Genomic DNA, 19,480 nt, shown 5'->3' with positions numbered 1-19,480 from the left:
TTGACCATTATAGTTTTAATTCTAAAGATACAGGGATGAATATCTATTAAGTTGACTCTAATTGACATGTTTTGACCAACCTGGAAATTGATGTTCGAAGAATACATGTATGTCCAGTGTTATAACTAATTGTTATTGCTACATGTCACCACCTGGTCTGCATGTAAACATGTTATATGCAACCCAGCGGTCAACTGAACAACCTTTTACAAGGTCATGATTTACTTAATAGATATTCCCCTGTATTTATTTTATTCAATTTAATAAACATTTTAAGAATATATAATCATCAATATAAATATAAATATATTTTATATATATTTTTAGCCTATCATATTGTCACAATATTTGTTCGTTAAAAGAGAACCATTCTTCAAATTCTGATGAAATCTATGTGACAAAGAATTCTATTAATGACCCTTGAACTTTGAGCTTCATATGTCTTTTTGTATATTTATAACTCACCTCTAACCCTTGAACTTTGAGCTTCATATGGTCTTCTCGTATATTTTTTCCTCCTTTTCTTTTTTTCCAGCAGTAACCATCTTTTTTGTATCTGACTTTCTTTCTGCTGTACAGTATCATAGAACCACTGGGGGGCCTACAAAGGACAAATAAAATAATTTTCTTGTAATAATGAAAGTATTTCATGGAACTGCTACATGTATTTCAGACAAAATTTATCATTTACTAAAAAATAATGTCCACATAGTGCAGAGTGCAGAGTGCAAATACTCATTTGGATTTTTTTCTGTATCCTAATCACAAATCAAGATGACAATACAAAATTAACCTTTTGTATTCAAAACGTGTAAATAATATTTTTAAAACTAAAGTATTTAAAATAAATGGAGAGAATGTGTCCCCATAGACACAGATGGTGCCCCTGCTTCAGACAACATTATAAAGGGACATAACTCAAGAACAATAAAAGTGATGCTGCCCAAATTTGTACTTGGTCTGAGTTTTGTATTATTAAGCATGAAGCATTGGTATCATAATGTTTGGTTTGGACAAACTTGCGTTACAGAACGGAAACTAAAATTTTTTCAATTTTTCAATTTATAAACATGATAAAGGGGCATATATCTCAATAATGATTAAAGTGATGCCACCAAAATTTAACTTGGTCTGTATTTTGAGGTAAAAAGCATTGTGTATAAGTTTCGCAACATTTAGTTGCAGCAACTTAAGTTGGAGAAAGGAAACAAAAATGTTTGCGTTGTTATCTAATTATAATCATAATGGGGCATCACTTGTGAATGTTAAAGTGTCACTACCAAAATTAAAACTTAATCTGTGTTTTGTGGTGAAAAGTATTGTGTATAAGTTTCATAACATTTGATTGATGCAAACTCAAGTTAGAGAATGGAAACCAATTTTGGTACTACAGACAGACAAGGGTAAAACTTAATGCCCCCTCCGCTACAGTGGGGGCATAACAAAAATTATCAGGAGGTAAATTATTATTATTATATATCTATTATTAATTATCTTAAATTTTAAAAAATAATTTAAATCTTAGGTACAAAAATAATTTTCTTTGTTGTAAAGAATTTTTAAGAAACTCAAAATACAGCCTTGACATTCCAAGATAAATAACTCAATTTCTAAATAATTCCACTTAACCTTGGAATTTGAAACACAACAAACTTATGTTGGACTGTTTTTTCATATCATTTTAGTTTAATCAAACCCTTGAAAGCAGACACTTTTTTTAACATGGCTTTCATTAATGATTTTTTATTCATTTTCTGGGTAAAGTGTAAAGGCTGGGGTTTTAACGGAATGAATGAGAAAATGAAATTTTCAAATTAGTTTGTTTAATGCACACTTAAATATTATATTGTAACCAAGAATTAGATAATCTTACATCTAAAATCATTCAATATTGAGAGTTTTGGCAATGAGTTAGACCTTTAATTAATGGGTATATATTTTGGAACTCTGGAGAAACCTACCTGATTTTGACCTCTAGTGACATCCATTCTTTATGTTTGTCAAATGCAGTCAGCACAGCTGCCACCTCCTGAAATAAATAATAGTATTATTATATCAAGACACTTATGTAGATTAGATCCTTGGTTTTTTCTGTTTCAATGGTTTTTCACTACTCATTGTTGGGGTCTTTTATAGCATGCTATTCGGTGTGAGCCAATGCTCCATGCTGAAAACTGTACTTTGACTAATAAACTAATAATGGTTTAGTCTTTTACATATTATGATAAAGAGTTTTCTCATTGGCAATCATACCACATCTTCTTATATCTACCTATTCATTAAGTAAACATTTTATCAGATCAACAGTAATACTTTGTACAGCTCATTATTCTTGGTAATGGACAAGTAATCCTAATAAACCAGAAATATTGTGACAACACTGTAAACATTAATTCAATAAATCAGCTAAAATGGCCACCATGCTATAGCAAAGGTCACTGAAAGGGTATTCTAAACAACAACAAACAAACAATTAAAAAAGTCAGAATAGAACTTATTCGCTCCCACCCATGCAAGGATTGGTCTTGACCTTGCAGTAAGGCTAGACATTTTACCTCACAGTGAAAGACACTCTGGGGCACTTGCTTTGGTGCTTTTTTTTTAAGTCATGAATAGATCCACTATAATATCTGCTCTTTTATACAATATTTACCAGTCAGACATCTAGGTTGAAAAGTGAAAAGTTCAAATTATGTCTGATTAAAATTAGTCTGTTTACACAAATGTAATATTATAAGTTTATTCAAGTTATTTTTTATTGGCTAAGTAAGCCAGATTTTCTACATCTTGTTTGAAATATATTTTGTAACAGCTGCTGTTCCATGTATTACATAGCTTGTGCAAATACTTATAATAATCATATCAACTTGTTCTACACTTTTACATAAGTACAGTAAAAGCATTTTTATGTACCACAAACTATAAATGATCTATTACTACAGCACATGTAGCCCAATAAACCAATTTTACTAGCAAATAACTAGGTTATTATAAATCCCATAAAACATACTTATATCAATAAGAATTTATCTCATACATACATCAACAATCATATGAACCAACAATTTCAATGATTATAAGTTAGTATAAAAAAAGAAGATGTGGTATAATTGCCAATGAGACAACTATCCACAAGAGACCAAAATGACACAGACATTAACATGTCATGGTTCCATATATTCTTTTATCAATAAAAAAAGATTTAGGATAAACATCAAGAAAACAGAAACCAAACAACCCTAAGTTATTATATTTTTTTAGTATTGTTTTAGTATTGAATGCTATGCATAATGGATATATCAATTTTTTATTCAAATAAACAAGGCCATAAATAATTGTGCTTTGATATCCAAAGAGAGAGGTCAAATGACAATGAAAGAGAAAGTCTAGCCTAATCAGAAAGCATTCTGTGGTTCATGATATGGCAGGGCCAGATAGAAAAGAATGTCCCAAAAGGACAATTCTAACACTTGAATATTGCAAATGGACAAGTTAAAATAATGATATTATGTTGAGGCCTGGGATGTACATGAAAAGGCTAAACTGTAAAAATAATAGACTTTTCTTCATATTTGCCAACTTTTGACTTTGAATTATATATATTTCAACAGGTAACCTAATATGTGACAGGACATCCTATACTCAGTCAAGTAAAAGCAACCAAAAGAAGTAAAATCAAACACATATATATTGATGCAAATTTTGGGGAAAGTTTACTGTTTTCAAATGATTATGTTGTGTAAAGAAAACATAATCATTAAATCCCTCCCCTTAATTGTACCAATTGAAAGTTTGATTTGACTTTTTTTAAGTTGCTCCTTAACTTGACGGAATACCAGGATGTCCAACCACAGAAAAAGGTAACCTGCTGCAAAAATATAAACATTCGAGTCAAAAGTTGGTAATATGAAAATAGTCTATTGAAATAGAGTGAGCATGACTTTAAGGAACTAACAAGAGTGCACACGCTGAAATGTCTCGCCTTCTTTACTAATTATTGATATTATGTTGATAGTCCTAAGTATATATAAAGCTTTATTAAAAACTGTCACATAAACTTAACATTAACCAAGATAACTAAACAAAGACCAACAAGAGTGCACACACTGAAATGTCTCGCCTTCTTTACTAATCCTTGATAATATAGACCTAAATATAAAGATTTATTACAACTGTCACATGAACTCAACATTAACCAAGAAAAGGAAACATTGATCAATCAACCATGAAAATGAGGTCAAGGTCAGATGAACCATGCAAGGCAGACATGTACAGCTATCAATTCTTCAATACAACAAATATAGTTGACTTATTGCTTATTAATAAAGAAAAACAGACCAAAACACAAAAACACTTAAAACTTAGCAATGGACCGTGAAAATGAGTTCAAAGTCAAATAAAACCAGCGTAACCAACATAAAGATCATAACATATGTCCATACACCAAATATAGTTGACCTAATGCATAAAGTATTAGAAAAATAGACCAAAACTGAAAAACTTAACTTTGACCACTGAACCATAAAAAATGAGGTCAAGGTCAGATGACACCTGTCAGCTAGACATGTACACCTTACAATCATTCCATACACCAATTATAGTAGACCTATTGCATTTAGTATAAGAAAAACAGACCAAAACGCAAAAACTTAACTATAACCACTGAACCATGAAAATGAGGTCAAGGTCAGATGACACCTGTCAGCTAGACATGTACACCTTACAATCATTCCATACACCAATTATAGTAGACCTATTGCATATAGTATAAGAAAAACAGACCAAAACACAAAAACTTAACTATAACCACTGAACCATGAAAATGAGGTCAAGGTCAGATGACACCTGCCAGTTGGACACGTACACCTTACAGTCCTTCCATACACCGAATATACAAGACCTATTGCTTATAGTATCTGAGATATGGACTTGACCACGAAAACTTAACCTTGTTCACTGATCCATGAAATGAGGTCGAGGTCAAGTGAAAACTGTCTGACAGGCATGAGGACCTTGCAAGGTACGCACATACTAAATATAGTTATCCAATTACTTATAATAAGAGAGAATTTAACATTACAAAAAAACTTAACTTTTTTTCAAGTAGTCGCTGAACCATGAAAATGAGGTCAAGGACATTGGACATGTGACTGATGGAAAGTTCGTTACATGAGGCATCTATATACAAAGTATGAAGCATCCAGGTCTTCTACCTTCTAAAATATAAAGCTTTTAAGAAGTGAGCTAACACTGCCGCCGCCGTAGCTGCCACCGCCGCCGGAACACTATCCTTATATCGAGCTTTCTGCAACAAAAGTTGCAGGCTCGACAAAAAACCATGAAAATGAGGTCAAGGTCAGATGAACCATGCCAGGCAGACATGTACAGCTAGCAATGCTTCCATACAACAAATATAGTTGACGTATTACTTATAGTTTAAGAAAAATAGACCAAAATAAAAAAACTTAACACTGAGCAATTGACCATGAAAATGAGGTCGAGGTCAAATAAAACCTGCGCTACTGACATATAGATCATAAAATATTTCCATACACCAAATATAGTTGACCTATGGCATATACATGTAGTATGAGATAAAAAGACCAAAACTCAAAAACTTAAACTTTGACCACTCAACCATGAAAATGAGGTCAAGGTCAGATGACATCTGCCTGTTAGACATGTACACCTTACAATCATTCCATACAACAATTATAGTAGACCTATTGCATATAGTATAAGAAAAACAGACCAAAACACAAAAACTTAACTATAACCACTGAACAATGAAAATGAGGTAAAGGTCAGATGACACCTGCCAGTTGGACATGTACACCTTACAGTCCTTCCATACACCGAACATACTAGTCCTATTGCTTATAGTATCTGAGATAAGGACTTGACCATTAAAACTTTACCTTGTTCACTGATCAATGAAATGAGTTTGAGGTCAAGTGAAAACTGTCTGAGGGGCTTGAGTACCTTGCAAGGTACGCACATACCAAATATAATTATCCTATTACTTATAATAAGAGAGAATTCAACATCACAAAAAATTTTCACTTTTTTTTTAAGTGGTCACTGAACCATGAAAATCAGGTCAAGGACATTTGACATGTGACTGACGGAAACTTCGTAACATGAGGCATCTATATACAAAATATGAAGCATCCAGGTCTTTCACCTTTTACAGTAAGCTAACGCTGCCGCCGCCGTAGCCACCAGATCACTACTCCTATGTCGAGCTTTCTGCAAGAAAAGTTGCAGGCTCGATAAAAACCATGTGAAATATATTTTATAACACTTTAGATTATCATGTAAATGAGATTTATGTAACACTGTTAAACTTGTTTACAACTAAATTAATTACTTCTTAATCTTGTCTACCTGTAAACATGTGATAAGTAAAACAGAGTTATAGCTTTATTAGAATCCAATTCATTCTATCATGAGAGTGAGAGAGATAAAAGGAGAAAGAGAGACAAAAAGAGATTTTTAAATGATTTAAATTTTAGTTTTTCATATCTTGGTAAAACATGTCTTTTGTTGTTATATTCTTAAAACCCTGTAACACCATTATGTCAGGTGGTGCTGAAAGGGTGATGTAAAATCCAGACTTTTGAAAATATATTTAAAAATAGCTTTATTCTCATTTTAACAATGCATGATGAATAACCAATATTATTGTCCACATTTAGCACCTCTTTGGTATAAAGAGTCAAGCCTAATTAAGTGACAGCACGAACATGCATCTGTTATACTTTTAAAACTTGAAATTGACCTCAAGTACATGACTGACAACTCAGTATTCTTTAAAACTTGAACTTAACCAACAGCCACCAAACCAAACTGAGACGTAACCTAATCACCTGTGGATTCAAACTCAAACTTGACTGACTGTAATAACCTCAAAATCGGTCGCAACTCAAAATAGGAAACGCTAACACTTGAAACATATAGACTGTATTCAAAACAGAGAAAAATGCTACCTCCTGGTCAGATGGTAACTGCCAAAATAAGTCTGATTTATAAACTGTTTAAACCTCAGGTAATATCAGACCTACCTGAAACTGACAACAATGAAATGTACAAGCACCTGTCAGACCTAATTTATCACAATTTACAATCAATCTACTATTCTTATAACAATGTTTATACTGCCTTCTCTTTCCACCTGTAAAACAATCCATTAGATATTCACTTACATAACATCTCTAGAAATACAATCCTTGTTACAGAAACAAAAGCCAAGAGGGAAACCATTAATTCTGCTACTTAACAATTCAAAGACATAAAGTACTGTAAAACATTGACAGTAACACAAATACTCTCCTCTAAACAATCATTGCAACTCTTTTTGAAAGGAGAAATTATTTCAATGTTGCAATTAAAACTGATAAATGATTGAACATATATGTCAAAATATCGTTACTCACTCACTTACAGTTCCAAACCAAAAAATATTGTTATTCAGATTTAACCCTTCTTTCTTGGATCTATTATTACTTTAATGAAACAAACCTGCTTGTGACAACATTAATCAAAGTACTGAAGTACTGAACATCAGATGACCGCAGGTTCTTGTGGATGGTCAAAAGCACATGTCACAGAAACAGATCACATCTCTATACCTGAAACTTGGGTTAATTTACAGAGATATTTTTTTCTGATACAAGTTCGTGCTTGGATGATGAATAAATGACAGGAAATTCAACCTCACCGTAATAACTATTATATTGTAGTGCAAGAAATCAGTATACCTTGGACTATTATACTTGTATAATAATAGTCGTAGAGAATACACTGGTTTGTTGTTATATATATTATTAATATTACGATTGCATTATCAGGTTGTCTGCATGTTGATATCGTAAAATATCAGCTGCGAGACATAATATTAAGCTTTTTGTCGAGTAAGCGCAGCGAACGAGATCAAAAAGCCTTCATATTATTTCGAGCAGCTGATATTTTACAATATTAATATGCCGATAACCTGATAATCGATTTATTGGGCTGCATTTGCGTCTTTTGGAAGTATTGTCTTAGTTTCATCAGCAACCGGAAGTTGACTTGATAAGTTCGGGGCAAACTTATCAACGTCGGTTCAAACATTATGACGTCGCTGATATGTCCGGGTCAAAGTTATTAAGGCCAGGTCAACGTATTTGACGTCACAAAGCCGTGATATGGAGTTTTATTAAGAGCTGAGCAGATTGATATAGACAGTTGGACGACCGATAAATGTCATTTTCATCTATTTGTATATATGATAATTCTATTCTACTATTATTATAGTGCAGTGCAAGTGCATGGTGGACACTCTTCTGTAAAAAAATCAAAGTCTAATAGGCTGTAAAAGAAATTGCTGCCATGTTAATGTTTTGGGACACTTTTATTTTTCGTCTACATATATAAGAATTAAACCTGACAGGACATGGTTGTCTAGTGAAAAGCAAGAAGGTTTTGACTTTATATCAATTAAAGACTTAAGCAGGAAATCATTTTTAATATGTTTTATATTTCACAAGGAGACAACAAGTTTACCAGGCTAAAGTTGGGGGTAATTATGGATTATCCCCTGGTAGTGTTTGTAACTGGGCAATAATTACTTTTATTCATTTAATTTTAACAATTTTCATAATTAATTTAAATTAACCATTCAGTTAAAACATTTCACCTTTCGAGACGCTAATGTTGAAAAATGGGACAGAAATAAAATAACTTACAAGACATAAACATGTAAAAAATAAATATATATTTCAGCTTACTAAAAATATTTTCAAAGTGTTACTTTGACATCATTTCTTAAAACTAAGTCCCACACATAATTGTTCATTTGATATGGGTCATCCTCATGCGGTACGAGAAGTTTTCATGTCGCTAAATAGTCTTCTTGTCGCTTAATTTATTCTTCTTGTCCGTTCTTGACGCTTCTTGTCGCTAAAAGTTCTTCTTGAGTTATTAGTGAGACCGCTATTTTTAGATTACAGGTGGTCATTTAAACTACACATATAACCTGTGTAGTGATTTTTATTTTACGATAAATTTATGAATGAACGATAATTTTATGAATGAACAAGAGCACCTGACCTCTTTCTGAAACACCAATTAAACATATAAAACCGTATTTATTAAGATATAATTCAGTCAAATTTTCACCACTAAATCAACAACTGAAATGATTCCATATTTTGTTGAAACATCGTACAACCGGAGAACAGAAATCGCAGGTATGAAAAGGCACTTTTTTCACTGGTGTTGAAAACCCAAAACTAATTTGACTAGAATTTATGAATGACGGAAATTTAAGCGATAACAATACATCGGAGTGACCTCAAGGTCATCCTCTGTAAAAACAACAAAAACACTTTTGCATTATAGGTTAACTACCAAAATTAATATGCAGAACTAGTTTATTTTGAAATAGGAGATGAGATTTTTAAGACAGGTAAAAATAGAACAAATCAAAATATTCATCAGTATTGGTCTTATATCACATATAAATGTTTTTGTTATTTGGAATTCAACACTTCAGGACCTCCTTTCAAAATTACCACTATACCAGCCCACTAGATGGTGTTTGTTATTTGTTCAATCAATATTACAGTAAGTGTCTGATCAAATGAGAATTCTGTTTGTCAAGTGAAAATTGTCAGTATAAAGCCAGACTGTTTTCAGACTAAAGATTCTAACCATCCTACCAAATCTTCTTATTAATAAGATGACAATCTTCAATCATCTTTGCTACAGTTTATCACATTTATACTGGCACTTTTATATTAACTTTCATATTAATACAGTGTCTGATGGACAGATAATCTACAAAACAAACTTTTCTTCTCATTTTTTTGTACTAAGATGTCAATCAAATGCCAATTTCAAACGCATATTAAACTGTAAACTAGGTATAAATATTATAATATAAGTCTCAATATTAAACAGACTGCATAATTTAGGATCTACTAAATTAATTAACACAACCATTTATAATTAAAGCAGTCATCATCTGTTTCAGTTCTTGTAAACAAAATATAAACCATAGAAGTTAGTAAACAAGCTTTTTTCTAAATCAGATTTTTTTTCTTTGCTTGGGAATCATTTTAATCAAAGTCTGCCATGACAATGAGAGCTATGATGTAAGTATTTACTATCTTTGTATATGCCTTGATTATGGCTTCATAAATACAGGGACTAAATAAAAAAGTAATCCAAGTTCAAGGACCAGAAATTCCAATCATAAATTGATACAAATTTGTGATAGGGGTTAAAGATCTTAATATTGAGTGCAGTAAACACATTGAATTTGAAAATTGAATCATTAATGTACAAAACAAAATCAATAAGGTTTCCTTTATACTTAATATATATATATATATCTTTTTATACAATACAAAATCAATTGGGTTTTTATACCATACACAATCTACCATTTTAATATTTCATAAAAATAATATATATCTACTGAAAGTTGAAACTAAGTTCACCAAAATAAAGATATTAAAAGCTTACATTTTTTCAATCATTAAGTTACCACATATATATTTCTTTTCAAATATCAATAAACATATTAAAGTCTAAATGGATTGGAGAATTTTACTTATTTTTCTATTTCAGGAATAAAGGAAGAATTAAGTAAATGGACTGATTTTTTCTGTTACACATGACAATTCACAATATCCAGGTCTTCAAAACTACCTAGCTTTTCCTCTGACTCAATATTAGCAATTAGACTAGTTCTTTAATATATATGTTAATTCCTGACATAGGAACTCTAAACTCTACACCCTTACCATTTGTTTCTGATGATAAATGGACTTAAAGGTGATGATAAATGGACTTAATGGTGATGACATGTTAAGTGTTTGACCTGTCACAAGTTAATAGCATCTATGGTCTAGGCCTATATATATATATACGATTGCTCTCAATCTTTTCTGATAAAATAGCAAGAATTTTGTTCATTTTTGCAGAATGTAATGAACATGTTTCTCGATCAACATGCTTTAAAAAGGCTTAAAGGCCGTACAGTGACCTATAGATGTTAATGTCTGTGTCATTTTGGACGCTTGTGGATAGTTGTCTCATTGGCAATCATACCACATCATCTTTTTTATATATGCTCCCTTTTGCAAAGTTTAAATATTGAGAGTTCCAGAACAAAACCTGTTTTGGAAGTTTTTAATATTATTTCAATTTTCTTGTATGCCATTTTAGTCTTCTTTGAAGAAAATGTTTAAACAAAAGCAAATTTTAGTGACCCTAGCTATCTTCATGAAATTAAGAAAATCCCTACCTATTAATTAAAATTAATGATTTACAGTAAAAAATTGTGAAAAGGATGCATAATAAATATGCTGTTTCAGATTGCACTACATTTGCCGTTGGTGTTTACCAAATAAAATACATTTTCCTAGATCTTTTCTATTTATTTAATGCCTTTACAGTGAAAAAGTCCTTAAACATCTATTTAAAATAAATCATATATACTGTGCAGTCATTTACTTTCATGGCTATCAATTTTTGATATCGTGGTTTTGCCAATCTCTGTATAAACAGCCTATAAAAGATATGTTATTTATTGAACATGGTTCATCTGTATCCACCTAACCCACTACAATATTGGTATCCAACAAGTATTAATGAATCCACAGTATTAAAGCAAAAATCGTCATTTTTTTTAAAAAGTTCATTAAGACCATTACCTTATAAAAGCATTCAGGAAATGTGATTAGATATCTTATAAATCTTGAAAAATTTTGTCTTCAATATAGCTTAATATAAACCATTCGCGATCACAACAAAAGAAGCTGGCTATGTTACATTAGCACTACTTCCTGCCATAACTCTGTAATTACTGGATGATAATGTCTAATATCATGTGATTACGCTGATTTCCTGTTTCATTACGGACAGGAGTCAATATGACAGGATGCCACGTACGTTATACACCCAGCTCTTCAATCCCATTATGTCTGGAGTGTTCTGTAACAACTAATTATTACTGTTTGATGGTTATAGAGAGGTGAAGGATATTCAGATTCTATACTCTGTTCTCTGCAAGTCCTCTTTACTCCTTTGTCTCACATTTTTGAAGGTTACTAGGACTGGGTGCACAATTCGATTAAAATACACAGACTTTGTACATATTTTGCTTGCATTATGATCTGACAACATTACAATCTACTTTTTGATCTAGATTTTATAACATCCACCAATGAAATTCCTGCCTACAAACTTTTGAAGGTGTATCCACCAATGAAACTGACCTGCCTATAAGTTTTTGAAAGTGTAAATCATTATGACAAAACTTGAGGTCTTTAAAACAGAAAGTAGAATGCAATTGTCAAATCATTGTAAGTGAATGGACAACCCTTTCCTCAATTGAATTTTTTTTATTGCATACTTGATTTTTCATACGATTTTTCAATAAAATTCTGATAATATGTTTTCAAGTATTAATGCATTGCGAAAAACAAATATTTCATCAAATAAATTTAAGTCAGATATTCTTATGATATTCCTTTTCATATTGGATACAATTTTTATTTAGTCTACTCCTACAAAGTGTTTCAACTGAGGTACTACACAGGCATCAAAAGGCGTTATTATGGAGTAAAGGGGTGGCGTCAAAAGGCTTCACTATGGAGGAAAGGGTTAAGATATGCTTAAGGAAAATAGTACCTGTCAATGAAGTTATCCCCCTTGGGTAGCTTGTTTACCATGAAACATGTGCTTGTCCACTACTAGTATTATAGGCAAGGCATACAAATCTTTGTCCTCATAAGCCAGCTCAATAATTTTTGGAGAAGATAATTGAAAAATGATCAGAACAGCGGGTTGTAATTTTGTGCAATACAATCTTATAATGGACCAGAATACATTTTAAAGTAACACACAAAATCCTCATTATTTTAAGGAATATGTCAAGTTTATTTCTAATCAATGCAAACAATTGCTTGTTTTCCTATAACTGTATATACATACAAATCTCTTAGTCGACTGAGCACATTGTAATAGATCCATCATGCATCAAAACCTAAATAGTATCCCCACTCAATAAGATAGGTTATAAACATTATAGTTATCATCCCCACTCAATAACGACAATAAGAAAGGCTATATACATTACAGATATATTAATCCCCAGCAGGCATTGACTAGCTGTGACATAATTAATGACATGCTACAATCAGATCTTACTTCATTGGAATTCCAGCGGTGTCGGAACAACGGAAATTCATTTGCAGACGGGATTTCATCAAGCTGCTTCGGAAGTTTGGGGAAATCACAACCTGCAATAGATTAATCAATTCATGAATAAACTTAGTAGGACAAATTCTTTACAACTAAAATCAGAATTTTATGAATAACCCTTAGAGAGTGGTATTTCATTATACTGTAACCAATAGAACACACATTGCTACTACAGAAATGAAAAAAAGACATTTGTAAATGGATTCCCTCCGCTATAGTTTTGATTAATTTAATCATTAATGTATTTGGTTTTTTTCAAATATCTGTTCATACATCTCATCATCATTAGTAAAGGTATCAGGAGGACAAAAGGTTAAACAACATCGCTGAAGAGAAAATAATGAAATAACTAAAGACAAAATAAGTCAGATTGTCAGCTAGGTACACTAATGATACCTATACCACCATTACAAGAATTTGGTAATCATGATGAGTGATGGATGTGAAAACATATAACCCAGTAAAGCAAGCTCACATGAACCTTGAAACTACAAGCTCAGGATGCTCTGAATTGTACTTCATGAGAGAAATGCAAGTAAACTTTAATTGGACATGAAGACTGACAATCATAAACAAATACTTTTAAGAACTTGGTAGAACAAGTAGAATGGCAAATATAAGTATAAAAGTACAAGACAGATTTTAACATACTGAACATTTCATTAGTCACAACTCTAAGTGCATCTACTATGGTACTCAAGATATAGGACAATTGTAACTAGCATTTTTAGCCTTAAAATTATATACTATGTTACACACTAAAAGGATCACTCCTGTCAAGTAATATTTGAATTGGATAGACAGTTCTTTTAGAACAGAAGACCTGAAAAAATAAAGACTCAGATGACCTTCATTACATACCAAATACCAAAGGCTTTGAACATATATACTTGTTCTTCCAGTCAGATGAGCCAGAAATGAAGACAATTAATAGATTTCTTTCCTTCATTCTGACTTCATAAATCAACGATTAAATGAATTTGGAGATTGATTAATTAGAAGTTTATATAACATAAATTTATGTTACGTATTTAAAGGTATCTTTTAATACATAAAGTTGTAAGCTCTGAAGAATATAAAATCTTTGTTAATTGGCTAGAATTGAAATCTATATTGTAATGAACAATCTCCTTTTGTTTACTTGACTTTATTTATAGCAAGAAGGAAGACATTTATAAGGTATCTGATTAAAGAAAGGAAATATCAATTATAGCACTTCCCTAGTGCAGCCAAGTCAAGGGTTTCTTTCTTACAGAAATAAACCATTTGTAGGTAATGGATATACTTATTTGAACCTTATTACATTCTAAAGATGGTGTTGTCAATTAAGGTTTTAATATTGTATAAGGATATATATAACCTGTGAATATAAAGATTGCAAAGTAAAAGTAATAACCCAAATTGGAAATCTAAATATAGAAACATATGCTAAATAAAGTGAAAAAGATGTGAACGTTACATTTTTTGCTACATTATATATCAGTTTACCCATGTAAAACAGCTTAGACCCCCAGCTTAGACCTGATTCTTGTAAGATCCCTATTATATAATCTAAATACTGTGGATTCATTTATATTCATGGGTACCAATTTTCGTGGAATAAGGAAAACTTGCATATACATGGATATTTAAATTCATGGTTTTGGCAAAGTCGGCATACATTCCTTTTGAAAATTGTTATTTGTTGAACTTTTAAATTTGTGGTTCATCTGTAACCATGAAATCCATGAAAATTAGTATCCAAAAATATTAATGAATCCACAGTACCTCAAAACAAGCATTAACAGGAAGTTGGTGAGAGATGCAACTGAATATGCATCACACAGTATAGCTGACATGTATAAACCCTAAACTTATATCTCAGTAATCCTTGTATTGTAAGTTCCTATTTTTTAGAAAGATGTGACAAAAATTTTCAACTTAACATTGGGGTTATGCGTAAAATGATACAAGTGTTCGGTAAACAGGAAGTTGCTAATTGATGAATACGAAAATGCATCACACAGTATAGCTGTCGTTCCTGAGAAAGATAGTACACAATATATTGATGGGACTGATGGACAGACTGAAAGATGGACAGACGGTATAACAGTATAAAGCAGGGGTATAATAAAAATAAATGGAGAATGTACACAGATTGTAACAGATGATCCCCCTGCTTGCATATAATGTTATACAGGGACATAACTCTAGAACAGCAAAAATGACACAACCCAAATTCAAACTTATATCTGTGTTTTGTGGTAATAAGCAATGTGTATAAGTGTGTTTTGTGGTAATAAGCAATGTGTATAAGTTTCGGAAAATTTGGTTGTTATACGTAGTGAATGAAAACCAATTTCAGAACATTTTTATGGACTTACAGATCTACGTACAGAAGGACAAAGGTAATACTTGATGCCCCCTCCACTGCAGTTGGGGCAATAAAAAATGGAGGTATATTTCTCAGAAATATGGAATAACTTAATTTATATACCGCCGATGGAAGAAAGAGTCAGCACTTTATAAAGTCTTCACCATTGATTAACTAGAAGTGTTATGTAGGTCTGATGTTTCTGTCAATAATATCTTTATATATTCCAATACTTTGATACTTGTTAATGACCAAAAAAAAGAAATGGGAATTGGTTATTAAACCTGGGTGAATTACGACAATAACCAGACTTGTCAAGCTGACAGCCATTTAAACCCAGGGATGGAAAGATACATATTTCATAGTGATCAATTGATCTCTTATTCAAATTAATCGTTATTCTGTCTCTATGCTAAGTCTTGCTTATAAAATATGATAATATTCGTTATTTGAGTGTTGAAGTCTACAAATTTGAAATAATAGGTCTACAAATTTGAAATAATGGATACATTAGTTTTAGGGGTCATCATAACTTTGGCAAAAATAAAAAATTGTGAAATTATTGTTATGCTATTTTTTATTGCTTTTTCAATGAACTGAAGAAAAAAGCAATGCTGTTCATAGATAAGATCAACTTATGTACATTTTTACTGATTAAATGAAATAATCATAATAACACTATTCAATGTAATATCATAGTATTACTCCATCATTTGAAATTTAGAAATAAGGTCAACATGATTTATATTGATATACAAAGGAAACTCATATTAACTTATAAACTTTAAAACAGGTTGAAAATGTCAGCTAGGTTCTTTTACAAAATTCTTTATGTTATTGGAATGTCTCATTAAATTGTTAAATTAAATTGAGAATGAAAATAGGGAATATGTCAAAGAGACAACCACCCAACCAAAGAGCAAATAACAGCTGAAGGCCATTAATGGGTCTTCAACATAGCTTGAAAACCCACCACCATGAGGTGGGCCTCAACTGGCCCTAAATACAAATGTGGACTACTTGAGTGAAAATGGATGCCATAATGAGGTATATACAGTGCCCTATAATTGTTTACATTATCTTTTGTGGGTAGTTGTCCCATGGCAATCATTCCACATCTCTTTATTTTTATTAAGATGGAATAATTTATAATTAATATTCTGTACCTTTGTACAAAGTGGAGATAACTCTGTACAATTTAAATGGAAGATAACTTACTTGGAACTCTGACATGATGGTTGCAAGGCGATGGATAGTCCATCTTCATTGAATCTGTATATCACATGATCATCTGAAAAATATAAAAAGAATCATCTTTACTTATGGTTATTACTAATTTTAGCAATTTCTTTCCTCATTGACACTTGATGTTTGTAAAAATGATCTTCATATAGAAAGAAAGTATTAGCGCAAATAAAATAATGGCAAAAAGGAAAATAAGTACGGTCTTCTCAAAATCAGGCATTAATTAAGTTGAAAAAGACACTATACTGGGTTACCTCTGTTTCCTAACTCAAGTTCAAAACAACACTAATGGGCATAGTGCATACTTTTCCTTGAGTTCTCTGAATGTTCTCTAAGTTAGAAAAGACACTTGTAGACTTCCTAGAGTCAGTTTCACCAAAAAAACTTGGACTAAGACAGATCGTAGTTATGTAGATGGGCAGGAATTCACTAGTGAAATTTTAGGGTCAATAGTGTTTATCCAATTAAAAAATAAAGAAATCATGCAAATATGGAGAATAAACATTGTTTAAATAGCAAAGTGGGTTAGTCTTTATTGCCACATGCAAAAAAAATGGATCCAATTAAAAAAAAATTAAAAAAATCAGCACTTGTTATGTGCTGGCAGTTGAAAACTGTAGACAAAAAGTGTGACATTTCTGCAGTGGCAAAACCCCTAGTCATATTTAGAATATGCCTGAAGAATTGTTCTACTATAATAGTTGAAAATCAACTGCAAAATGATCGGTCTATCATTTAGAAACCCCATTTTGTACAGAATCCGATTATTGCTGCAAATAAAATACGTTTGAAAATGGACAAGTGCATGTAACTTTTCGGGTCAACAAATGTTACATGCACCTTTTCATTAGCTGATTAGCTTTGGAAGCAAGTTATTGGTCCAGCATGGCAAATTTTGAAAGGTGTCAACAATGGTTACAATTTGGATTTCATGATTTTTATCAATCAACTGAAGTTTGAAAAATATAGAAGGTAAGAAAATTTATTTCATTTTCGTGTCAATACTGCCCAATAATACTCATCTTTTTATAACAGTTGTATACTTTTTATAGTAAGCATTAACATAACTATTTTTTTCAAATTTCAACCCACTGATAATTACATTAAAATGTGGCTTTGTCATCTTTCACACTTGGCATCTACCAGTGATCAAGCAGATGATAAGAGAGTGGGACCAGGTTAATTTTGACCTCACAATGAAGTGTTACATGCACTTTTTGTGTAAATTAGGTTCTTTGATAATGATGTGTGACTTGCTTTGCAATTTTGTCAAAAAATATAAGTTTATCTTGTATTTAAACAGGTTTGACCCTTACGATATTCATTTTATTGCTGGAGAGATTTCTGTACATAACATTGACACGAAAATATTTACCAAGGAAAGGTGTCTATGATACATGCAAAAGATTTTTTTTGTACGGTTTGCCTTATCAATCTAATTTTTTACATGACATACCACAGATTAATTGCCAATTTGATTAACTAGTACTTGTATTCATTCTCAGCATTATAAAGATAACTGGCCACTTAATTTGAAAACATAAAATGTAACATTGACACCAGAATAAAAACAATATTACTTTATTACACTTAAAGCATAACTGGCCAGTGCATAATATTAAATCAAATGTAAATTTATGCTGAATTTTTAACAGAGAAGTTGTTGATCTTTCTTGATTTCTAGACTTTACAATATTTACTTGTAATTCTTATCGTTTAAAGGCATGTACCATTGACACATCTTCTGCGTCCAGGTTACATGCTACAACCTAATAAATGTGCATACAATTATTCAATCAATAAAATCTTGTTGAAATTTAAAATTTGCTTCATTAAAATGATATTAAAGAAATAAATGAGTTTTAATTATTTGTGTTTATTTTTTTCCTGATTGACTAGCAATTTTTCCTCATCATTTGTTGGTGTTCCTGTCAATGTTACATACATAACCCAGAATTATAATGTTTTAAAAGCATTGATTTCCAAACCTCTGTTATGAGCTTTAAAATGAGTTTATCTGAGTTTATAAATGACTAACATCTGAAATATTGTCATCACACAATTTCTTTGATGCTCCTATGATAACTTTATGAGTAACATGGACTACGATTTTTGTATCAGGTCTTTTTTGTGTTACATGAGAAGATTTTACTGTGTTGAAATCAACAGTTAATCTAATTTTTAATATACAAAGTTATTATTATGATACTTATTTTTAAAAATAATGTATAAAGTAAACCCAAATTAAACTTTTTTTTCATTAAGAAATTGTGTATGTAACATTGACAGAGTCTATTATTTAGACTTTCACATGTTCAGGCCAGTGTTACATGCGTAAACAAAACTTACTGCCATATGGAGCTATTATCTTATTTTTTATTTTACAAAATTAAAGCGTTTTTATGTTTTCCTGTTTAATTTGTCTTTTAACACTAGTTAGTAACATTGACAACAATATTTTGTGTCCAGATTTTTTTATGTTACATGCAAAGGTATTACTTCCTTAAAGTCAGACATTTATATAACATTTTATAACCTAAATGATTAATTAGATATTACTGGGCAGCATTTATATTATTTCTCCAAAGTTGACTATTAAGATCACCACTTTCATCTTCTGGTCTTCAT

At 31.2% G+C, this 19,480-nt stretch overlaps 1 protein-coding gene across 3 annotated transcripts in view; it reads right to left on the bottom strand.

Annotated features, from left to right (window-relative positions):
* LOC134693067 (calmodulin-binding transcription activator 1-like) overlaps window positions 1–19,480 on the bottom strand; it is a 90,426-nt gene that overhangs the window by 36,326 nt on the left and 34,620 nt on the right. For all 3 annotated transcript variants that reach the window (XM_063553772.1, XM_063553771.1, XM_063553774.1), the window contains exons 3-6: window positions 16,826–16,898; window positions 13,201–13,292; window positions 1,962–2,029; window positions 466–601 (exon numbers count right to left, since the gene is read on the bottom strand). In XM_063553772.1, coding sequence (XP_063409842.1) covers window positions 466–601; window positions 1,962–2,029; window positions 13,201–13,292; window positions 16,826–16,874 — 345 coding nt within the window. In that variant the 5' untranslated portion in view covers window positions 16,875–16,898. The remainder of the gene's footprint in view (window positions 1–465; window positions 602–1,961; window positions 2,030–13,200; window positions 13,293–16,825; window positions 16,899–19,480) is intronic.

The sequence above is a fragment of the Mytilus trossulus genome, chromosome 12 (assembly GCF_036588685.1).
Source record: "Mytilus trossulus isolate FHL-02 chromosome 12, PNRI_Mtr1.1.1.hap1, whole genome shotgun sequence".
Taxonomy (NCBI): domain Eukaryota; kingdom Metazoa; phylum Mollusca; class Bivalvia; order Mytilida; family Mytilidae; genus Mytilus; species Mytilus trossulus.
This window is presented reverse-complemented; position numbering and strand designations above follow the sequence as displayed.